This window comes from Pholcus phalangioides, unplaced genomic scaffold (assembly GCF_987345545.1).
Source record: "Pholcus phalangioides strain wild (caught in Gottingen) unplaced genomic scaffold, Ppha-v1.0 ptg000015l_1, whole genome shotgun sequence".
Lineage (NCBI taxonomy): Eukaryota > Metazoa > Arthropoda > Arachnida > Araneae > Pholcidae > Pholcus > Pholcus phalangioides.
In genome coordinates this window covers 112,382,127-112,407,526 of record NW_028301608.1, presented here as the reverse complement: position 1 = coordinate 112,407,526, position 25,400 = coordinate 112,382,127, and the positions used below count along the sequence as shown (strand labels likewise).

General features: G+C 35.3%; 2 protein-coding genes across 4 annotated transcripts in view; one reads left to right on the top strand and one right to left on the bottom strand.

Moving 5' to 3' along the window:
* Positions 1-415: 415 nt before the first annotated feature.
* Positions 416-7,552, top strand: Cwc25 (CWC25 spliceosome associated protein homolog). Its single transcript, XM_089245169.1, has 9 exons — positions 416-608; positions 1,094-1,266; positions 2,786-2,931; positions 3,249-3,348; positions 3,927-3,996; positions 4,721-4,969; positions 6,143-6,342; positions 6,523-6,678; positions 7,232-7,552. The coding sequence occupies exons 1-9, from the start codon at positions 591-593 to the stop codon at positions 7,344-7,346; spliced, it is 1,227 nt and encodes a 408-aa protein (XP_089101295.1). The 5' UTR covers positions 416-590; the 3' UTR covers positions 7,347-7,552.
* LOC149077613 (protein Obscurin-like) overlaps positions 7,518-25,400 on the bottom strand; it is a 218,920-nt gene continuing 201,037 nt past the window's right edge. For all 3 annotated transcript variants that reach the window (XM_089245168.1, XM_089245166.1, XM_089245167.1), the window contains 11 exons: positions 23,868-24,063; positions 23,620-23,771; positions 20,111-20,243; positions 19,805-19,936; positions 18,191-18,355; positions 15,754-15,934; positions 15,182-15,464; positions 14,873-15,053; positions 11,561-11,636; positions 9,701-10,039; positions 7,518-7,826 (listed from right to left, as the gene is read on the bottom strand). In XM_089245168.1, coding sequence (XP_089101294.1) covers positions 7,799-7,826; positions 9,701-10,039; positions 11,561-11,636; positions 14,873-15,053; positions 15,182-15,464; positions 15,754-15,934; positions 18,191-18,355; positions 19,805-19,936; positions 20,111-20,243; positions 23,620-23,771; positions 23,868-24,063 — 1,866 coding nt within the window. In that variant the 3' untranslated portion in view covers positions 7,518-7,798. The remainder of the gene's footprint in view (positions 7,827-9,700; positions 10,040-11,560; positions 11,637-14,872; positions 15,054-15,181; positions 15,465-15,753; positions 15,935-18,190; positions 18,356-19,804; positions 19,937-20,110; positions 20,244-23,619; positions 23,772-23,867; positions 24,064-25,400) is intronic.

Here is a 25,400-nt window from a genome sequence, read left to right as displayed (position 1 = left end):
CTGCGAACGATCATGCTTAGACACGGGATGTTTGGAAATCCTAACCAAATAAATCATGTTGAATTGCGACTGAATGATATATAAGAAAAAATTTTTGTAATATCATAGGTCGGTTGAAGGTTTTGAAAGCGGCCTATTGAAATTTTGCCCCCATTCTCGCATTATAATTTAAAGTTCTTGTAACCAAGTAATTAAATTTGTCATCCCTCCGGACTGAGCACCATGTGCTATAGTCCCCTTAGCCCCAATCCCTCTGAAAAAAACGAAAAAAAAATGTTGCGCGAAAATTAAAAAAAACTAATTTTTTAAATTTTACCGCCAAATTCTTTGACGTCATGTTAATCCCAGCGCCACCTGTGAAAACTTTCACCTACCTGATTTCAGAAAGCTAATGTTTTTATTACTGGCAACACTGAAGATTTTGTTTGTTTATAAACTTCATTGGTTCAAGATGGTGGATTGTAACGTCATGCATAATCCCTTGAGGAATTAAACTAATAATCATTATAAGTAGAAAGGAATTATTAATTTGTGAATTCCTTGTTTTTATATTTATTTTTCGTGAAGATTATTATTTTTTGGCTTTCATTATGGGAGGTGGTGATCTGGTGAGTTGAGACTATAACGTAATCCTAGTGGAGTTAAATTGAAAAGAAAAACACAAAATTATATAATTATTATCTTTCAATAATAGATATTCATAAAAATATATTCAAAATTGTTATGATGTTTGTTCGTTCTGTGCAAAAGTGATAACAATACCCAAATTATAACATCCATGATTCTAATAAGCAGCATCGACTGTAACCAATTTGCAGCTATTTTCGAGCATGAGATGCAAGATGAAATGTAAATTATATGGCATCGAAAGTTATACTGCTAAATCACTACTAGATGCATTGATATATCATGAATCATTAAGTGTTCCCACCATGTTCAGCTTGTTTGATCTTAGCTTTTCCTATCATGTTCACTTGGCAATCACCGAAATAGCTGTATATTTATCCCCTGAATGCTGGTCATCGTCTATTTGCTTGTTACAAAGTGTTTAATTTATAAATGAACTTTTTCTATTTTTTTTTTTTAACCACAGAACTTGAAGAAATCTTGGCATCCGTCTACGCTGAGGAATATCGAAAGAGTCTGGAAAGCGGAACAGAAGCATGAAGCTGAGCAGCAGAAAATTGAACAGCTCCAAAAAGAGTTGGCCGCTGAAAGAGCGAGAGATGAGATGCGAACGTATGCGGAGGATCAAGGCGTTGTCAAGTAATTTGATGAATTTTTTTTATTTATTCTTGTATTTGATGTAGTTTTTAACATTTTAAACTGATTAAGGAATATTATTACGTGGAGTATCAGGTTTATTCTCTTGTGTGCTAAAAACTTTTCTGAGATAATTTAAATGTGCAATCAGCAGTATGCATATGTATGAAAATATATGTTTTAAACCTGCTATTCAGTAGAGATGCAGAATATGCACTCGTGCTGTTCTTCAGCAAAAGTACCCCATTTGGTGCTATTTTTTCCCCATATTTTTCAATAAATTGCGTATTTATGCATAAGCCAAGTTTTTTGCTGAAAACTTTGTCCTCAATTTGTGGAGGGGAGTTCAGCTTATACACAGATGAGTTTTTTAGGAGAAAATATTGGCCCCCCGCAACCTTACCAAATCATATAACTACATGGCTTCTGCATGGCTAGCTTGAAGATCTGTGATGTCGTTGGACTACTTTAGGACTTCACTAATTAGTAGCGTAATTTTTGTAGCTATGTTCCAACCCCCACAGAACTGATGATGTTGAATCCAAAGCAAAAAACTCCATTGGCTTTGATGCCCCATAGATTGACATCAATTTTACAGGCTTTGAATACGAGTACTTAAACCTATCTTATAATTCCCTTTCAGAAATCTTGTCTTAGTGGGTGTCTTTATCATGAAATATAATACTGACCAAAAATTTCATATTTTTAGCTTCAGCGATTTCGGCTCGGTATGATTTCTCTTTGTAACCTTAGAACCCCTTAGGGGTCAAATTAAAAAAAAACAAAACTTAGTGAGTCTTTATATCATAAATTAAAACCGCTGACCAAATTTCATATTTATAGCTTCAGCGATGGTGAGTTATTCAGGACATGTTATTTTAAATGTATAGAGGTTTTTAGTTATTAGAGCAGTGGTTCAAAAAACAATTTTAGGTCTCAAAGCACAAATGTTCACTTAAAACACTAAATTATTCTTTCCATTGTCTTCTCACACGGGACAATTTGAGAACCTGTCTGCATTGGAAATGTATTATGTCAAGGTTTGAAAATCCCATTTCATCATGACAACTAACAAAAGTGTTATTGATACCTGACATTTTCTATGTGCAGTCACTAATTTATGTCAGTGTATCATGAAAAGGCATAATCTCTTTCAAACCCTGTACGAACGGGGGGGGGGGGGGGGGTTGTTTAGATGTTCTTTTTTTAAAATCTCAGTTCAGCCATGACTTCGAGAATCAACTTATGTGAGTGTTATTGTTGAAGTCATGCCTGAGGGGAAAAAGAGTATCTACAGTGGAAGAGAATAACTCCCTACAATTGTTAGTGCCGGTTTTGAAATGGTTAATTTGTAGCAAATTCAGGAAAAAAATTTATTTTGAACCATTTTTCTCAATTGGGTTTTCTAAGAAATGTAGCTGGTGTGGTGCCTGAGTTTATTTAAACTTGTCGAGCCCTGTTTTACCTCTGCGCATTGATATCAAAGAAGTATATCACATTCATTATAACTTATGTGTTTTAGGAGAAGAGATGAACGACTAGATTGGATGTACCAGGGACCAGCGGCCATGGTTAACAGAGATGACTACTTGTTGGGTCGAAAGATTGACAAAACATTTGAGCTGCTGCAAATGCAAGAAAAGGGAGCTGATCCAACAAAAGAAGAGAGTATGTGTAATTTTTTTTTAAACAAATAAATCATTTCCACATTGTGTTTTTCCTTTGGAGAATGGATGTCTGTAAATGTTTCGTTTAGTTCTAATTCACTTACATATCTATAGTTTGATCATGGATATGTGCATACAATCTGAGAATGTTGGAATCAGTTGGTACCAAGCATTTGATAATGAACTGTGATTTTTCTGCCTCAAGTTTACTACCATAAATTTTCTAAAAGTGAAGGGCGAGATTCTCTGTGATGTATATTTGTAATTGTGTTTAATTAACTCTCTGCGATTTTTTTTCTCATTTCCTCATAATTTTAGGTGGTCAGCCCAGCTCTTTATTTCGCCTAGGTTCATCTGCATCTGATGTAACAGTAGACCTTGCTACGAAAATAAGAGAAGATCCTCTGTTCACCATCATGTAAGTTTGAATGTGCATTTTCTGATTGAACATGTCTCGTTTTTTGATGATTCTTCAAGATTGATCAAAATATTATCTCTTCATGCAAGGGTTGTGAATGAAAAAGCAGTAACATCGGCAATGCAAAAGTAGTATTGAACATACAACTGAAATTTTTTTACATCCCTCGCAATAATCACCATTGAAGACTTAACCTCTTTTGCAAATAGTAAACATGTTTAACAACATGTGTAGTATTTCGAGGTGCCACTGTACTTTACTCCATATAGAAATGGGAAACTTGGGAAAAATGATTACCCAATTTACTCTTGTTTTTTACTTTGATGCAGTGAAACCAGCCTAAGAGGAACACTATAAGATGGGGAACCTCTCTTGAATGAAATTGAAAGATGGTGCTTTGATGTACACCTTTATAAAACTGTCCTATTTCGATCTTTTTAACGTTGCATTTCATACATGTTTCATTGTAGTAGCAAGAGAAAATAATCAGATTATTTCAAGATTTTACAGTTATGTTATTGATCAATGGCCTTCATTACATGTATTTATTGTGTTTAAATAATTTTTTTTTTTTGTAGGAAAAAAGAGAAGGAGCAGCGTAAGAACCTTCTGATGAATCCAGTGAAAATGAAACAGTTACAAGCCATGGTAAAGTATAAAATAGTTAAAATTTTAACTATATAAATGCTTATGTTAATGTGGTGACTGTTGATACCAAACAGAACAGTCTGGAAGAGAAATGAGCTGACTATTATCACATAGCAGCACACCAACTCACACGTTTTATAGTTTCCACTGTGGCTTACGAACCTGACAGCACAGCGTACAGTTTAAAATAATAATAAAGAAAGATGTTGAGTTTTTTATCTTCCTTTTAATAATTCTTGTATTTCTTTAAATTTCATCCAAATTTGAAGTTGTTTATCTCGACCTTCGGTCAGTATTTATATTTTTTAAAGTGCTTCGTAGTGTTTTGTGAAATTTATCTTCAAATTTTGGGCTGTTTCTAGAACAAATTAAATTATTACACAGAGGAACTTATAGAAATCGAGTTTCTGCTAATGAATATGATTCTGGAAACAATTATCTTCATTAGCCGAGGTATATTGCTGTATTCATTTTGTTCTTTCAACTGACACCCTTTAAAAACAAATCAACTTGAAAGATTGAGTTTATCAGTGCTTTCTCAAATAAATCACTGTGTCCATGTCTGATGGAATGATCACATAACTATGACGATAATTTTAAAGTTATTGCATTGTCATAGTTTTCAGAATTTATTAAATAGCTAATTTTGGTAATTTTTTGTTACATTAATAGCTTAAATTTATTTTTGTTTGTTTCTTTAAATTTGTTTTCATTGTTAATATAGTTGAAAGACACGATCAAGAAAGACAAAAAGAAGAAAAAGAAAACCAAAAAAAGCAAAAGTAAGAAGTCAAGGAAGAGGCATGAGAGCAATTCCTCAGATTCTAGTAGCTCTTCAGATTCAGATAATGACCAAGTAGTTTCACGGGATGAAAAAGCAGAAAAGAAATCTCATTACACACAGAAAGATAGACGTGATGACAGATCCTATGAGAATGGCGATAAATATCTCAAAGGCCGTAGATATGAAGAGGTAATTTTTTTTTCAAATTTTTAATCAAGGTTGACCTCAACTACGGGTGTACACAGGACCCACCATCTGTGGGTAACATACTATACTGTACACTAATTCTGATCATATTGCCGTGCGGCAATTTCTTACCAGTGGAGCTGGGTGGGAAATGAAGGCACCATCTATTGGTGGTTGCCCCAGGCTTGGTAGGTATTCAATCATTACGCTTCACTCATAGTTAGAAAAACTGGTAGCACTACACATAACAAGCATTACACAGAAACAAACTCCACGTCAGTTTTCACTACATGTACACGCATATTCCAACATGTACCAATTCGTTAGAGGGTTCCGCAGAGGAATATGGACAAGGTACATGTGTGATTTAGTAGGTAAAAAAATTGTGTTTTAGATGTTTATCCACCTGAATTCGAACATGTGAACTTTGATGTTAGAAGCCGAGCATCTTACCACTGCACCTTGAGTTATTTACCTTCAAAAAACAACATTTTTGAACTAAAATAGCTATTTTTCATCATATGAAAGACCACAGACCTTCATCTTATAATATATTTCACATATTTTTAATCATCCTGGGCAGAAATTCATGTCACTCCCCTCTCCCTGTGTGCACCCCTTGGCTTCATCATGTGTTGAAGATTGTTTCATCGTTGTGATATTTTTGTCTATAAAATACAACACTCTACTATTTTGAACTTTTTTTTTTAAAAAAAAAGAAAAATAATTTATATTACAGAGCAGTGTTTCTCAGTGTTGAGGTTGTGTGGATCCTTAGAGCCCAAAATAGGGAGAGAAAAAGAAGGGATGTGCTTAAGTGGAAATCTTGAGAAACGGTGCACATTTTTGGCATAAGAGGGGAAAGTTTTCAAAATAAATTTAATCCTTGATTTCAGTGAAGGATAAAAAAATTCCAGTAGGTTTTTTGTTGAAAAAACGGGTCATTTTATTAAAAAAAATAAAAAATAGGAACAGCAAAAATATATGACAACGTCCTGGATCATATGGCCACCCCATGCAATCCCCAAAAAATTCAGTTTTCTTTTTTCTTTGTATGACATACTTTCTTCAGTGTAAAATACTTCATCACTTGATAAACTACAGATTTTTCAAGTCTGAGAATTGGCATCTATGATGTACGATTATACCTTTCTTTTTTTCTTTTTTTGTGTGCAGGAATATGAAAATAGAAGAGATAAGTATAAAAAAGAACATGATGGAAATAGAAAAAGACAAAACGATTATGACGAGTATGATGAAAATAAGAGAATGAAATACTGCAAAGATATTGACAGAAGACAAGAAAGAGAAAATGTGTATGAGAAGAAAAATTCTTATAATTCTAAGAGCTTTTATCAAAAGCCCAAAACTGAAAAGTGAGTGAGCTAATATAAATTATTTGATGAGAATAAAGGTTGAATAAAAATTTCTTTGTATTAAGTAATTTACATCATTGTGCCTAATGTTTTCTTATGATCAGAAAGTCTTTTGCAATGGTAGTCTCTGAGCATGGTGAAATTCTAATTATTTGCGATTATGCATTTTTATGCTCACAGGAAAATGAGTGCAGAGGAGAAAGAAAGGCTAAGGCAAGAAATGATGGAGAATGCCAGGTGGAGGGAAAAACAAAGAGAGAAGAACGTGAAACGTTATGTCAAGGAAGGTGAACGAGAAGACAGAATTGGTGAAGGAAGTGCCTCAAGCTTCATACAGTAAGTGTAAATTATAGTTCGACCTAAGGTTTAGAAATTTTAAGGTGCAAAAATTTACACCTATGAAAATCCTAAATCAACAAATGTGTTACATTTTCGTTTGTAAATGAATTATGTGAAACACACAAAGAAATTCAATCTTGCATCAATTATATTGTGTTTCTTATCCATTGAACAATTGATTTTCAAAATTTTACCTGCTTTTAAAAAATTAAGGCAATATGATTATTATTTTTTGAGCAATTTTTTTAAGATGGGTGTACAACCTTTTCAGTTTGTGGGCCAGATATGAATATGGCTCGTAGGCCAGACAAATGATGTAACTATTGTGTTGCATACATTGATACTGTTCTTCAGGAACACCTTTCTCGGGCTGAATGAAACCCTTTAGTGGACTGCATTTGGTCCCCTACACTGGAGGGCGTGCACCCCTACTTTAAGACATTAATTTTCTTGTATATAAAACTGGAATCATTGATAATATTAAATAGTGTAACTTAATCAAATTTTCTATACATAAAACATGAGTTGTATCACTCTTTTTCTTTTGTAGACCAATGTTGTCGAAAGCTGCTGAGAGAGGAACAGTTGAAAATAGAGTCAAGCAGAAAATATTCACTATCCAGAGAAATAAGTCTGACATGGACCGAAACTTTGCTCGCAGATGATCATCATTCACATTCAATAAATAAAAGCATCTGTAAATATTTCTTTCAAAGAGTAAAAAAATTATTAATCAATGTTTAAAAATGTTTGTCAGAAACTTTGTTGCATTTAAATATTTGATGTATTGAGTTCATAAGATTATTTGATTTACTGAAGTCTACGAGTTTGAATAATGAGCACATAAAAAAATGATTTCTTCATTTCTCAATTTTTCTTCTTTTTTTGACATACATAATACAGGTTCAATATTACAGAGTCACAAATGAGTTAACCTAACTTTGTGAACAGTCAACATGATGATAATCTCATTCATTACATCAGGAACGCTTATGGATCGGACAAATGTCTTTTCGACAATAAATTGGCTGACTAATACAAAATTTAACAATACACATGAAAATTTTGAGAAAAAAAAATCATGTATACACACACACACAGTGACTAACGCATTCACTTAAAAGTCATCATCTTTAACAATGACCCTGAAATAAAAAGAAAAAAAAAATAAGTACAATAGAAATGGGAGAAATCATAATTAAATTACTAAAAGAATATACTATATTTTTCTGCATTAGCTGCCGTGTGGGAAGACCAACATGTCAGGAAATTTGCATTGAGTTTCAGATTGCATTGAGTCGAATTGAATCAGATAATTTTTAAGCATCAAGAATCAATTACATTGGCTAATTTGAACCTTATCCATTCTTTGCATTTCTGGGGAGCTTTTCTGTTTTATGACCTATGTTTAGGTAGTTCAAATTTTGTTTGCTTTGTCATAATAACAAATAAATCATAACAAATCATAATTTATCAAAAATATTGGATATTATATATAGAAATGTCCTCTCCACTTGTCAATACAAGATTCATTGAAAGACTGGTTATTTGTGGAGATGAAGATTACAAGGAAGAAAAATTCATCATTACCCCCGGTCTCTCCCTTGCCGGACGAGTGCTCTGCCATCTAAGCTATGGAAGCAGATAGAATATTTCAACCTTGGAGTGTATATATATGTTGAAAAGCACCTGTACATGGACGGCGTCAACAATCAACTAATAGCTTGTGAATGACAAAGGCCAACCAGATGGCCACATGCATATGGTTATTATAACCATAATAACCATATAACTGGTTATATAACCAGTCTTTTGATGAATCTTGTATTGACAAGTGGATGAGGACGCTTCTATATGCATATGGTCATCTGGTTGGCCTTTGTCATTCACAAGCTATTAGTTGATTGTTGACGCCGTCCATTCTACGGTGCCTTTCAACATATATGTACGCTCCAAGTTTGAAATATTTTATCTGCTTCCATAGCTAAGATGGTAGAGCACTCGTCCGGCAAGCGAGAGGCCGGGTTCGAGTTCCCGTGAGGGCAGTGATGAATTTTCTTCCTTGTAATCTCCACAAATAACCAGTCTTTCTATGAATCTTGTATTGGATATTAAGCATACTAATCCTTCGTGTAGATTAGAAATAAAAGCAGACTGAGAGGAATTTTTGTATTTATTGACCATATGTGTAAAATTGGAATAAGCAGATCAAAAAATTAAAGAATTGCACTGTAATATAGGATGTGTTGTGACCATAGGCGTACACAGAATTTTCTCGGGGGGGGGGGTAAATTTTTCTCTTCTCAAGGGGGGTTATGTTTTTTCTGCAAAATAACACTATAATCTTGGCTTGGGGGGTTAGAACACGAAACACCCCTCCACCCCTTGCGTACATCAATGGTTGTGACACAAAAGTGTGATAGCATATTTCTTCAACCTCTGAACATGCAGAGAAATATAAATATGCAAAATACAGTATTTCGTATTTGGTTGATGATAATTAAGTAAATGCTCAGTTTTCATTATCAAATTCCTGGGCAAAACACGTTCGTTTGTTACAGTAAAAACTTACTTATTCTGATTTGCTTACTTATTGGATAATTAATACAAATTCATATCCTCTTTTGAACGTACGTGGTATCCTGTGATCCTCATTAAATCTCACTTTTTCTGGCATGTCCAGGGTCAAGCGTTCAAAAAGCTTAAGTCCAGAGTTATACAATATGCCAGCTAATGTGAAGGAATAGGATATCAGAAGGTTGCAAAAGTATTTGGGTAAGCAACTTCACCCGCAACTCGAATGGGTAAAATGTCGAGAAAAATTTATTGATCATGTCACTCTTAACAACCTAAATAGAGTGCACTGTCACTTGTAGATTAGTTGGAATTTGCTGTACATCAACGTATACTCAAAATTAAAAAAATCAGATAAGATACGTTTTGACAGAATGTATTTAAAATGTACATTTAAATAAGAAAGCAGTTTATAAAATATCACGAAAACTAGAAAAAATATTACTTTGTTGAGGACAAACCCAGAGAAGTTAACATCTCTGGATCCATGGCATCTGCTTTTGCAGAGTGAAATTCTCTTGCGAACAAGGCCAGCTTATCTGGGAGGAACCAGGCACTTTCTCTCTTAAGGATCATGTACTCGCTTGGTGCAAGCCATTTGTTTTCTAAACATTCTGCTACTGTAGGTCGTTTTATAGGACATGACTTGAAGATGTTCAGAAGAAACCTGGTGGCTTCCATTGTAACATTTTTGTAGACGTTGTCGAATTCATAACGGACGAATAAAACATTGTCTGTTGTCTCTTGATCTGTTGCACCCCGGAATGGAGATACTCCACTCAATCTACAACATGAACAGACAAATTGTCATTTGGAATAAGAAAAATACACGAAACTTGCATCAATTACATTTGTTATCATGATTTTTTTAATCATAACTTTATCACATTTTGATTCATCCTGTGGAGAATAGTGTTAGTCAACTTTTTTCTAACCCATGTGAGTATCAAGATCAAAAATCTTGCCACTAAATTTTGATGGTTGGCTGGTGTCCTGTTTTTTATGCAGGATTGTACCTACCGTATTCTAAACCTGTAGCAGACTTAAACTGTCAACTGACATCAATACGTCATTAAAACTACTATAAATGAAGAGCTTATTTTCAAAAGAGAACTTTTCCACAATTACTAAATTTACAGTAGAAGTAAAAATCATTTTTTCTCCAGAATGAGCTGCTTCATAAAAGTGGAAAATAGTGCAACAGTTAGCATATGGGAGTGGTGTAAGAATATTTAAATATTGTTTCTTGATCAGCATTCAAGGGTGTTGCCTACATTAAAATTTTGGAAATGTATTTTGTCCATAATCCGACAGAGCTAATCCCAAAGATTCAGAAACCATTGAAAAGTGCATTTTGTAAAAAAAGTGGAAATGTTCCCATTTGAAAATAGCTCCTTAAATATCACTGAAATTATTTGTTGCATTGCATTCGCATTAACCCTTTGTAGAATATTCATGTATAATTTCCATTCTGAATTCTTCACCTTCTGACAATGTTAAAGTTTATTAATAGTTGTTGATAATAGAGTCTAGCATTCTTTGGCTTCCATCCTCTTCAAACCCTGTCATCAGTATAATGCTGGGATATCTCGCCTCCTTAAAAGCCTCTTATTTTAGCAATGATGAGCCCAACTATTTTCTAAAGCCCACTCCTCCATCCCTTTCAACCCAAGCCAACTTTCAGTGACAGGGAGAAGAGACAAATATGTCTAAAATTGATCTTTTTCCTTCCCAATGTCTGATTCCAGTTGGCACGTGAATAAACATACATCACATATACACAGATACAATATTTATTTTTTTGGTTTTAAGGTTCTCAGAGTTGGGTAGGAAAGTTATGTTCACAAAATTGGAAAAAATAGCCTTCTTGAAAAAGATATGCCATTTTTAAAGCAGATCAGTGAAAATAGTCAAACTGTTTAAGGGTGGGGGGGGGGGGATTAAAGAAATCTGATTTACCTGAAAAAATTTTAGATAAATTTAAAAATGTGAGGTATTTTTTACTTCCAAAAATTTTTCTGAACTCATATTTTTAGAGCATTTAAACATTCCACCGATTTATGGGGTTTGAAACACGTGGATCTGTTGTATCGATATCAGAAGATAGTTTGATTCATTAAAAAATAAATAAACAAAAAATTCTTAGAGAAAAAACGGTGCACAGAAATTACTCTATTTTTGAATGAACTTTGCTGCTTCAAAAAATTTTAACCAACCTTTGCTTGCCACACTTGGAATTGCAGGTTGGCCACCACTGTTATAAAACATCATAACCAATTTTTTTTAAACATTATTGTTAACTTACAGAATATAAGTGAGAACTCCAACACACCATACATCAGTACCAGTTGTAACCTCTTCATGCTTAACTACCTCTGGAGCTAAAATTAAAAAAAAAGCCTAAAATTAATGCATCAAAGGCTTGTCTTTTTACCATGAGTTTATATAACTAGCTCTTTTCCTATCTTCTCTTATAGAATGACTAGCTGTTACCTGCGGCTTTGCACTCGTGGATTTGGTAATCTGAAAATTTCTTGGTGATGATTCTCTCCCCTATATAACCTTTGAACCCCTTAGGGGTCAAGTTTTGAAAAACCCCTTCTTAGTCAGTCTTTACATCATGAAATAAAACTATGACCCCAATTTCATATTAATAGCTTGAACATTTCTATATATAACCTTTGAACCCTCCTTGGGGGTCAAATTTTTAAAACCCTTTTCATAGTGAGTCTTTACATTACAAAATAAAACTACTACCTAAATTTCATATTTATAGTTTCAGCTCAGAGATAATAAATCAGTGAATCAGTCAGGACACGTTATTTCACATATACATAGATTACATGAAACAGTGCGTGTGTGTGATTCCGTTTGCCAAAAACTTATATTTTTCAAAACAATTAGTAACCTATATCCAAGGATGATGTCACTCTCTGCTATCCATATGAAAGTTGGCTGCTGTTAGTTGAGTTCTGCTATTCATATCAAAAGCTGGCTGATACGAAGATATGTTTAGGAAAGAGACAATTCATCTGCCTATGCTGGGAATCGAACCCACATCCTCTCATTTGCTGGGTGAGCGCACTAGACTACACAGGCAATGGATATCTCAATCTTTCCTTAGAGCTCATGTGCACTGAACAGGACTGTACATGGACAGTTGGACCTAATTCAGGTCAAAGCTCACAATTGCTGACACTGCCACCAGATGTTGACTTATCCGAGGATGATGTCACTCGTCGCTATCCATACAGAGGTTTTTAACAGCTGGCTAATGCGAAGATATGTTAAAGACAGAGAGAAAATTCAACTGCCTATGGGGGAGTCGAACCCACGTCCTCTCACTTGCCAGATGAGTGCACTGGACTACATAGGCATAGAATATCTTGATCTTTCTTTGGAGCTCATGTGTACTGAACGTTGAATTTTCTCTTTCCTAAACATATTTTCTCATCAGCCAACTGTTAAAAACCTTCGTATGGATAATGGAGAGTGACATCATCTTTGGATAAGTTCCCATCTGGCGGCAGTATCAGCAATTGTGCGCTTTGACCTGAATTAGGTCAGACTGTTTATGTACAGTCTCATTCAATGCACATGATCTCTAAGGATGCTCGTTGCTTGTGTAGTCTAGTGGTCTAGGGCACTCACCCAGCAAGTGAGAGAATGTGGGTTTGATTCCCCCGCATAGGCAGTTGAATTTTCTTTCTTTCCTAAACATATGTTCACATCAGCCAGCTGTTAAAAACCTTAATAAATTTATGTACCATAATTTTTTGCCTATAATTCAAGCATTATACCCGAAACACTCAGAATTTTTTAGAGCAGATTAAATGTCCCTGAATATTATCCAGAGATTTTTACAAAAGAAGGTTCTCATAAAATAATTACTTCCAAAAATACAGATATACCTCTGCTAACATAATGCATAATACCTGCCTTGGCATAAAAATTTTTCCGCTAACAAAGATTTTTTTTGGGGTTTTTTATACCTTGTTAACAAAAATGGACTCGGCTAATGAAAATTTTAGTTGATATGGATGCATGAGCAAACATAAAACAGCCGTATCATGAGCTAAATTTTTGCCCCAATCAAAATGAATCCAATTAGTGACTACTACACCGCACACCAACTCTGATCATATATCGCCATACAGCACTTTCCAACCAGTGGAGTTGGGTGGGAAATGAAGGCTCCATCCATAGGTGGTCGCCCTAGGCACAGTAGGTAAAGAACTTGCTTCTAATTTTCTATGCCCGGAATCGAACCCATGGACCTTGATGATAACCTTCATAGTGGAAGATGAACATCTTTACCACTGCGCCACTCGGGCACTACCCAATTAGTAACTGTAACTTGAGCCAGATTAATTTATTTTCACCTATGAATCATTTTCTAGATACACATTTCTCTTTCAAAAAGGTTTTTTTTTGGGAAACTTCATGTAAAATGAATGATTAAGCAGCAAAAATGCATTTGAAGGAAAAAAGTCTTAGACTTGAATGATTTCAGTGCATAGGGTAAGACTCTTGTTACAAAACTCTACAGGAGCTTATCTTTCCCATCTGCATATGTGTGAGAAAGAAATGAGATGACTATATCACATACCACACCAACTTACACTTTTTTTCATTATGGCTCATGAACATGACTGTATAGTGTACATATTGTAAAATAAAAAGATGATGTGTTTTTCTTTTCATCTTCCTTCAAATTCTGCTTCAGCCAATTGTGAAGTTGTTCATCTCCGCCATTGATCAGTTTCTATTTTTTTATAGTGATTCTTTGTGTTTTATGAAAGTTACTTTGAAATTTTAAGCAGTTCCCAGAACAAATTAAGCAATTTCCCATAAAAACCTGTGGAAAATCATGTTTCGGCTAACAAATGGGATTCTGGAATGAATTATCTTTCTTAGCTGAGGTCCCCATGTAATGAAGATTTTAAATTGTAAGCAATCTAAGTTTATGAGCAAAAAATATTTAATGAAAATGTTTCAATTCACAAGAAAATGCAGTGTAAAGGACAGAGTCATATGCAAGAGGGCATTGAGGCCTGCACACCCACCGAGACGATAGATCAAAAATTTAAAACATTCTTAAATACCTTTGTAAAAAGTTGAAATTTAAAAAAGTTACATGCTGTCTTCAACCCTTTAAGTGGCACTGACAAGATATCTCATCGCCATAAAAGCCTCTTATTTTAGCATTGGCAAGCGCAAGTATTTTGTAAAGTTGATTTCTTAATGGAACACTTTGTCCTATGCCTCTCAGTTTGCATCTGCTGAAAATCTGAAGAAAACCTACTTCGTCAAAAAAGATATGACATTTTTTAAAGGGGGTTAAGGGATTTCCGCTGTGCCACTTGAACTATACTTGGTTACTATATACTATCTTAATTAATTTCTGTTAATTTACAATGTTTTTTGAAGATTAGTAACTTAAAATCACTCTGGAAAATATTCCTTGTGTGTGCCCCTCTGAAAGTCTATCTTACCTGCTTCTCTATTCAACACGACCCGTTAAATCCTGATGCATTTTGATTTTATTTGATATGGTTATCAGTGTAAAATATTTCATGACAGTTTATTCAGAATAGAGTTCATTGTAAAAACAAACCAAGATATTCAAGAACGCCTTCTACTAATGCTTTTCCACCGCTTTTGGGAACAAATCGTGCACTTCCGAAATCGACCAACTTTATATCAGATCTCCTCTGATTCACCATCACTACATTATCTGGTTGTAATTCTATATAGAAAATTCCTCTAAAGTGTAAATATTCGATGGCATCCAAGACCTGCAATGATGAACAGAAAATAGTTATCTTATAGAATTCAATTTCTGACCAAGATTCAAGAGAGAAGAATATTTTTTTGTTTTATTAGGTCGTATACAAAGTAATAATGACCAAGTCAATTGAATCACCTGCTTGATGATTTTAGCGACAACTTCTTCATTATAGTCTTTACGTAGTGACAGATACGTTAGCACATCGACTCCAGACAGTTTTTCCATTATTAATACAGTCTTGTCTCCATGGTGAGATGCTGAGAGTAAAGCGACTATTTTCTCATGTTGTAATGATTTGAGAATGTCATATTCTTGTTTTCCATCCGACGCTGCACCCGGTTTTGACTGAATGATTTTGGCAATACTCGTAGTACTTGTGGCTTTAACCCATACATTCAAAACCACTGAAAAACGTCCCCTACAGATAATAAATGTGGAAACAATTAATCTCACTAAACTTAAATCGCAATGTGAAATAAAGCTTGATTTAATTATTTGATCAAAGCGAAATGAAGCACAAACACAGTAAGCCACATGCAGTTGATGCTCATTATAACAACCCTCATAGTTCCATTGGAAATGTAAATTGTATTAGGTGGAATCTCATTATATCAAAAGAAAAACCATATAAGATAGTTGTAATGAGAAAACATTTGGGACTAACATACACTAATTTTTCTCACAATTTTAATGATATTCTAACTCACCGGTCCATTTCGGAAACAATTCTGTACAAATCGAGGATATCTCCTTCAACAAGCTCAACTGGTTTGGTCTCTATTGAATAATCCAGCTCAATGCTGTGATCTTCCATGACATACTCTGTACATTTCTCGCTCATTTCTTGTTGGTATTTTCTGTAGGGACTTACCTTTACATTTTCAGCTCCTGGAAATTATATTAAAAAAAAAGTTCCTGAAAATCTAAATTACTTCAATAATATTATGTATTCGACCAGTTCTCAACCTGCTACCATGTATGAAAAGTCATAGCAGGAGATTAAGAAGCTGCAGCTGGAACAAATAAAATGAATAAGGTGAAATCAGGGTTCAGTCATTAGAATATTGTTATGAAATTATGTAAATAGTCCTTATTTATAATATATTGTGTAATTTTTCGCTAATAAATAGTCATTATCTTATATAAAAATGAAAATTAGTGAATTTCTCAGTGAATCTCACCAAGTTGGCAACAAACTTGAGTTTGACAACAGCGTTAATGCTTTGAATGTCTTGACATCAGAGAAATTTGTAGAAAAGAAAAGAATGGGATCTTATACAAGAAACTTCTAGAGTTTTCTTTCTCTCTCTACAAAACCAACTGCTAAAGCAGTGATTCCCAACGTGGGCGTTAGCGCCCCCTTGGGAGCGATGGAAAGTTCCAGGAGGGCGGTAGGAGCTATGGATATAACATAGGATCCTATGGGTTAGATTGCATGGGGGGCGATGGGAGAAAAAAAATTTCTGAAGAAGGGGGCGATGGGACAAAAAAGGTTGGGAAACTATGCTAAAGGGAAACGAGAGGTAGTTGAGAAGAGGACAAACTCTTGCCTGCGCTTGAGAAGCCGTCTTTCAGGGGCTCTCTGTGTGTAGCATATATTGAAAAATCTCTGCTTGTGAATAAGTGTTAATAGCTGTTCTAAACAAATCTGTGATGACATGCATTTTGTTTCGTTCTTTACTCATTTTAAGGACTTGTGTCCAAGAAATTATCTGGAACAATATTTTAACATTTATCTGAACATGGATTCATATATTTTTATAAACAGACTTATCCAATATTTTGTTCGCCTTCACATTAATGAAACAAACCATAAAGTCGTTTCTGAGCAGGGTTTGTAATTTATATTCAATCTAAGCTGCCTCTGCGCACAGCAGGGCTGGAGAGAGTTTTTTGTGAAAAAAACATTATAAATATCATTGCTTGACAGCCCGCCATTATATTATCACACCATTATAATAAACTTCAGGTTTGAGCAGGTAAAATGAAAAAATAAACAGGCCATTTCTCTCTATCATAATTAAGAGATGCTGAAAGTATGTTTTTTCTTATTGTATTTTTTGAGTAAATTATGAAACTTATATGATGAAAAACACATTTAATAATGAAAATTTAATAGCCGACTATTTGCTGCCAATATAGGATGAGGCAAAAGAAAGATAAAAGGTCAAAATAGGGGGGGGGGCATGAGGGAAAAACGTTAATGGGAGACCATAAGAAAAAAAGGGGAAAGACGAGCAAAGAAAAATATAGAAAAGCACTTATTAGGTGACCCGAGAGGAAAAAAAGAAATTCAAGAACTGTAAATTTTTTTAACATAGTTAACATTCAATTTTACGAAACCTCCAATTTATGAACCACACATTTTTACAGATTAGTATTCTGGTCCCGAACAATATACCATTCCTTTTAATGTCTCTCCCATTTAGAGTTTCCCATTGCTCAAGTCCACATGAGTTTGGAAAAATGAGCACCTACTGTAATTCAGGTAATTTTTTAGTTTAATCATTTTTTGATCATTTTTGTCGCGTCGCACCACTGTCATTTTCTGCACACGAGGGCTAATTAGACAGGGACCTACAATTTATCGCCGATTCCGAACGGCAGGCTTGTTTTTTTATACTCATCGAGAGGTTGGTGCGCTAGCCTCTCGATGGGGGACTCCCTGCGGTAGCAATTTTTTGCTGCGGTCAAGTCGCCGTTTTTTTGTTGTACCCCTGTGTCAGGAAAGTTTTCTGACAAGGACGAACCGGGTATCGAACTCGCGACACCTCTAAACATCCTTTGGTACTTAAGGCGAGCATCTTATCGACCGGGCTACCGCGCCCCTAATTTTTTAGTATTTAAAATGTCTGAAGTTTTATAAGTAAGGCCAGAACTAGAGGGGAAAACCAAAAGGGCATATGTCTTGAGCAGCAAATTTTAGAAAGAAACTGTTATAAAATCATCTAATTTTACAGTGGGTGAGGGAAAAATTATATTTGCACCGCTCTTACAAAAATACTAGTAACGGTTCTCATATTTAAGTATTATAAATTTTCACTAATAAAAGAACAAAACTTCATAAATTTTCAGTATTTTAGTTCCTGGCCATACGCATCCAATAGTTTTAATTTCAGCAGTAACAAGAAATCATACACTGACCTTTCTCTTTTGTATTTACAAGTCTTGAGGGGAAACCAACTTCTCCCCAGCCAAATTTGTTGAAAGCTTTAATACGGAATTCATACGCTGTTGTTGGCTGTAAGTTTCGAACAACAAAGTATTCATGATTGATGCTTTTTGACACTTCCAACCACTCAGTTGAGCCTAAAAAGTAATTTAATGCTGATCAGTGCTTGTGTGCGGGCATTTATTGTTTACATAAGAAAAATATTTTCTCCCAAACATTTTCAATGAAATTATAAAATCTTCAAAATTGCATGGAAGAAAAATCAGAATTATAAATTTTTTGAATATTTTTGATGTGTATAAAAAGAATAGTTTAGACTGCAACTAGGTCCATTTTTTGCTGCTGTCCTCAACATGGTTTCCCATATCCTGCAGCCGGGCGTCATGGCTCGTTGATGGACTCCTCTAAAGTGAATATATAGTGAGAGAAAATAAAAAAATGATAAGAATCATCTTGGGTTCCAGGGCAAGAGCCCTGCCAGACCCATCATTCGCGGGGGGGGGGGGGGGCGATTGTCCTTCCTTTGGCTTTACAAAATATACTAGAAATGGTATAAACATATAAATTGAGTACATGTTCTTTGCAACCCCCTCCTCCCCTTGGAAAAAGTTGAAATAACTGCCCGGAGCCCTGCTCCTTTAAACTCATTTTGATGACTCATGGTCATCAATATGAGTTTCTGTTCAATACTAATTAATACGTTGTGTTCAACATAAATGTTTAAAAATAAATTTATATAATTCGGTAATATTCATACAGTTATTTCAAGGCCTACATAGCCCCTTTTTCAAATGAAAAAAATGGGGGTAATAAAAATATTTTTTATTATATAGTGCAGACAATTTTCATATAAAATTCCTTGACTACTCACAAACATAATTTTCATCTTTGTATTCTAATCATGTTTCTAGATTAATTTGTTATTGTAATATCCATTATTTTGTATTTATTGTTTGAATTAAACAAAAAGTTTATTTAAAAAAAATTAGCTAAGAAGCACTGAATTATTTCATTGACTGTTTTGCTCATTTTATTTCTGGCCGTGGAAATTCGAGGCAGGAATCGAGTTTGATCACCACCTAGAGAATGTGAGTTTTTTTTTTTTGGTCAGTGAAAAAATAAAATTTGTGAAACAGTCAATCAACTATGTATAACTATGTCTGCACCTCCTGTCACTAATCACAGCCTTCTAAGCATGCATATAACTCACATCATAAATACGTTAAGACCACACACACACATAATACGTTCTGGCATGCACCTGTATGTTAGAAATTCCCATAGTGAAATACGCATAGTAGTGTCCACCTACCAATCACAAACAGCTTTCATCAACCCATAAACATACATCTCAATCAATGACTACCTGAGGACCTGCAATTATCTCTAAGTAATGTTAACCTCAAGTACTAAGGAAACATTAAGAACAAACTCTTACTAACAACAATATTCTTTTAGCCTGGCAAATTATTTGAATTTAAATTGAGTTTCAATCTAAAGCCATAGATTACGCTTCCTGAATTTTATTTGATTATAATACCTCATTTTTGTTCTCAACTAAAAGTTTCCGAAATGATTCTTCTCACCAGTTTGTTTGTACTCCAAAGTGTAGCACAATGTTGGTGTATGACCTTCATCTCTTGGTGGTGCCCACGAGAGATAAACTTCAGTGTCTGATACTTCCTTTATTTCAGGTGGGTCTGGTCTGCCTGGCTTATCTACAATAGAAAATTCAAACTTAAACAAAAGTTTTAACACATGCTGGAACTTCACCCGAAAACAGAATATTTGATATGATTAATATACATTCATATGAACACATTATCAAAACATTGTATTTTTGAAATTCTTTTGGAAAATCTAAACATAAAATATTACAGATCGCATAATACCTCCCAGCTTGAGTCGAGCCCTGCATATGGTCATACCATGTTCATTTCTGGCAACACATTTATAAACACCTACATCATAAGCTCTTGAAGGGTTTATCCTCAGCTCACTACAGCCATCCTTTTTATTTGTTACCTACAACATATTTTGATATCAGAAACTTTCATTGGATGAATAAAATCATTTCATGAAAACACAACTGAAAAAAAAAAAATATATATATATATATATACATGGCACTAAAGTTCCACAAGTGTTTTTAGGGGATTAACTGCACATGCCTTTGCTTCAATCAGTTGAGATTACTTCACTTATAACTAATTGAATGATATACAGAATTGAGCCAAAACATAAAAGTCACTTGCAAGAAACACAAATAAATTTTTTTTGCAGCAAACATATGGTATGTATAACCAACGAAAGTATAACAAGAAGTCATAAATAAAACACGGGCCAGAGTGTTGTTGTAATTGAAATTTTGTGTAGCTGAAACATTAAGAACAGAAAAGGCTTATCTAATTTACACTGCTGGCCACCCAAATTGCAACACCAAGAAAGACAAGAGATATCGCAACAATATTTATTTCGTAGATAACATGTTGACCAAGCATCAAATGATTAAATTTATAGACTTCTGTGAAGTGTGGTTCCTGCCAAAATCAGTAGCCAGAGTAGCCGCCATTGTTGGAGATCACCGCTGCCACACGCCTCGGCATTGATTCAAAGAGACTTTGGATGTGTTCTTGGGGTACAGCAGACCAAGCAGCTTCCACGCGTTGCCAAAGTTGATCTGGTGTGGCAGCTGGGGATGTAATGTGGGTCAATCGTTGAGCAACCATGGACCACATGTTTTCTATCGGCGAAAGATCCGGAGCGCGAGCTGGCCAGGGAAGCAATTCAATCTGGCGATTGACGAAGAACCTTTGGACAATGCGTGTCACGTGTGGTCGCGCATTATCCTGTTGAAATATGGCTGTGGGCAAACCCTGAAGGTAAGGAAGGACAACTGGCTCCAACACCTCGGAGATGTAGCGCTGGCTTTTTAAAGTACCGGCAATGCGTACTAGAGGAGTGCGAGAGTGATATCCAATACCGCCCCATACCATAATACCAGGTGCTGGACCAGTGTGGCGGTGCATAACGCAGCTGTTCAGCATCCTCTGTCCACGGTGTCTCCAGACTCGAATCCGACCATCGTGGTGCTGCAGACAGAAGCGTGACTCGTCAGTAAAGACAATTTCATTCCATTGTGCCGTCCACATCCTTCTTTCATCGCACCATTGGCGGCGGAGACCTCTGTGGTTCTGCGTCAAGGGTAGACGAAGCAATGGACGTCTTGCGGACCGACACTCTGCTGTAAACGGCGTCGAATGGTACGCGCAGACACTGGATGATGCGGTACAGACTGAATGGGCTGTGCTATGGTTCGTGATGTGGCTGAGCGATCCGTCACTGCCTTACGCACAATACGCCTGTCATCACGTGAAGTGGTGCACTGAGGTGGATGCGATCGAACACGTCGGTCCGTCGTACCCTCCTGCATCCAACGATCACATATCCGCATTACAGTTGTTTGATTTCGTCCAACACGACTACCGATTTCCCTGAAAGATAATCCACAATCTCGGTAGGCCACTATCCTTCCTCTGTCGAACTCGGATACTTGATCAAAAGATGATCGCTGTTTTCTACGAGGCATAATTGATCGTTTTTTTGAAAAAACCACAAGAAAAACACAATTGCCGTACTTCAAATCGTCGAAATCTCCAAGCCTTAAATAGCGCTTTGAAGTGGCGCCACAGGCGCGCGTGATGTGCGTCTGCGCTGAAATTCTAATCATTTGCATATCTCACCTCCGCTAATGCATGTTGTAAATTTCATATTATTTGCATGCTTCCTTCAGGGTGTTGTATTTACGGTGGCCAGCAGTGTATATGAAGAACATATTGCTATGACTGGATCTCTAACCTAGGTGTCCAGCAAAATGAATTACTATTTGTCAAAATTAGGTAAATATTTTCCTTCTTTAATGTTGCAGCACAAGAAAGCTTTGACCACCAACATAGGTTTCACTTATAACCTTCACCTTCAAATATAACAATCGCCTTCGAAACAGCACTTATAGTATGCTAATCGCATTATGTAGTAATTAATACATATCAAGGATAGCACAAAACAAATGAATTTTTGATTGAAATATTCATGTCTCATTGATACCAGAGGTAAAGTTTACTTTTCTGTCTTGTCCATGAAGGCAGGGGGATATGATGAGCAGGACAGTGCTTCCATACACACAGAGTACATAGAACCTTTTCGAATTTAATCTCCCATAACCACTTGCATAGAAGAACCACTGTTATATTAGGTAAGCTATTCTTTTGTTTTGTCTCAACTCTAAACCTAATGTAAAAAGATTACTACTAGTTTCTTTCAAAATGAGCAAAACTCATGTCTATTGCCATCGATGGGCAATTTACTACCTAGTGAGTTGGGCCGGAAGTGTGGGTGGGTGTGTGTGTACCTAACAGCCTGAGTGCTTATCTAGTGTTAGGGTTGCCAACCATACTTTTTTGTCTTTTCAAGCATCCTCCTATGTTTCAGAATATTTGCCCTTTTGTCCTCTTTTTCAGGTTTCCGGAATTATTTTTCTTTTTTTTCCCCACTTTGAAACACATATTTCTTCATTGATACGAGTGTTTTTTTCCCCACACGCTTTTACCAATAGTCGTCAAAATTTCCAGAACTTTTTTCTGTCTCTCCTTTTTTTTAGCAGTTTTATTTTAGAGTGTGGGAAAATTATTGTTGTGGCCGTTTTTTTCGTTCGGAATAGTGGCGCCATCAATTGTGAAAATTGGGATAAGTGACATCATTAAGGATGGACGTGCAAGTGTTTTCCTTTCTCAATTTTTGAATCTGGTAACCCTATAGTGTTACATCTGATTTTTCAATGCTGCCATCTATATATTTCAGAAGTGAATGAAGTGTAATGATTGAATATTTGTACTGTTTGTAGGCCTGCTACTCTCTGTGGCGAGACTTCTTAACGTGGAGATTAGCTTGCACTCACGCCTCGAAGTTGGAAACCACAGAAAACTAACTTCAGCTAACTATCACTGTGGTGCCAGTGGGGGCTCGAAGGGTACCCATGATGTGAGTCTGTCACTATGATACTCGACTACTGCAGCGGCAAAACGATGACTCTACTACTATTAAACAGTACATGCACCTCATAAATAATATTCTGCAGAATTTTTAACAAAATACCAGAACATGTGTTCTAAATTGTTTGTGTGGCCCTTAACATATTTATGGTTTCAGAGTTATGTGTTTTGTTATCATATATTGAAGTGAAAATGGAAGATGCCCAATACACAAACACAAATTTGCCTGCTGTCTGCAAAGATACTTCTTCAAATGGGAGATCAGTATACTGGTTCGCATTTGCATCTCATAGTTGGAAAACAGCCATGCAAATAGATTACTGCAATATAAGAAAAGAAATGACAATCACCACAACACGACTGCTTTCAAGAAGTATTCCATCATTCCTGAACCAAGTACAGTCTGGCTTTGGACGACCAATTGCTAAGCATTTGAAAACAACTTCTTCATTCTCCTTCATAACAGTATCCTGAATCTTCTCCCGAAAAAATGGTGCTTCCCCTATTTATAAAAAATATTAATTAATTTAATTAATACGGAGAAACAACATTAGTCAACATAACATTGAAATTTTTAAAGTTGAATATCGAAAGATACCAATTGCTATTTCCCTGGAACCTTTGTCTTTCCAAACCTCTCGTTTTAATAGCTCCATCTGTTCATGCGCAAACCCAAGAGTTCCAATTTCATGATATAGGCGCATTGGAATAGTTCTAGTGGAGAGTCCTTTACGCTCATCCCCTATTTCTTCATCCATGATGTCTAAAAACTTGCGCCTTTCACGTATAACTAGCTGTTAAGGGAAAGACAAAAATCTAATCAAATCATTTTTAATTTTTGTTATAACTCAAAATTTTCTATTCTCAAATGCATCATAGCAAGACTCTCGTTAATCCGGTTAATCTAGTAATCCAGAATTTTTTAGGTGGGGGGTTTTTCTTAAAGCAATAGGAGAGGAAAACATGCCACTATGTCTGTGTAAAGTGGTTTATATCATTTAAATGGGCTTTTTCAATTGACTTCCAGTAATCCAGCAATTTCAATAATCCGACATACCTTGGTCTGATATGTGCTAGATTTGCAAGAGTCTACTGTAATGATAAAACACTAACTGAAAAATGTCACTAAATTTTAAATAGGAAATATTCTACATTATATAATCATAAGTAATTTTACAAAAATGTAAACTAAAACTGATTTCATAAAAATTAAAAAGGGGGAATTCCTAGAACAACACTTAATGATATTTTTTATTATGCCAAAATCAGGTTGGAAATTAAAGCATGCTGCAAACAATGAAGAAGTGGTCAGAGTTATATTTGCTAATTTGAAAGGCTAATTTTCTAAGGCTCAAAATATGCCAATTTTCAGTGCCACTATGACATACAATATTCTGCCGATTACTGGATCAATGATGCAATAGATCAGTGTTTCCCAAAGTAGAGCTCTTGGCAACGGGATAAGTCCATGGCAAAGTTCTGGCGTTCATTCATTCATGTTTCCCAAAGTGGGTGATGGAATGGTTCAGGGTGGCAATAGAAGCTACTGACTTAACATAGGATCCTATGGATTCCTTGAAGGGGGGGGGGGCGATGAGAGGAAAAAATTGTTGCTGAAAGGGCGATGGAACAAGAAGTTTGGGAAAATATGGAATAGATGAATGTGTGGAATAAGTGATATTACATAGTATCAATATGTCGAAGACTGATTGCTGGCAACCTATGGAGTGAATGGATTATTTTTTTTGGCCTACTGGCAATGGGTGTAAATGCTGGAGTCAGAAAAGAAAAACCCACATCAAAAGAAAAAAATGTTCAGTATCTGTCACATCTTTCTATGATGAAATTTAATTTCTGTATAAGCAATGTTTTCTCTTATTCTACAAACAAATACTCATTAGAAAATGATAGCTAAGGTTTAGAATCTTGAACAATGAAAATATCATTTAATTAATTGATATTTGAATGTCTACTATGACGTATATATTTTGAGTCTCTTGAAGATTGTGGTTTTGAAACCAAAAGTAAAATGGATGCAGAAGTGGAGGGGAAAGCATTGAAATTTTTTTTAAAAACACAAGAATTATGGCAGATAGGCCAAGAATAAAAATATTTTACATTTTTTGGTCAA

Excerpts from the sequence above, each read along its gene's own strand:
- Cwc25 (XM_089245169.1), top strand. Across the intron at positions 1,267-2,785 it reads GAGGATCAAGGCGTTGTCAA|GAGAAGAGATGAACGACTAG; the intron begins GTAATTTGATGA and ends TATGTGTTTTAG. Across the intron at positions 6,343-6,522 it reads CAAAAGCCCAAAACTGAAAA|GAAAATGAGTGCAGAGGAGA; the intron begins GTGAGTGAGCTA and ends TTATGCTCACAG.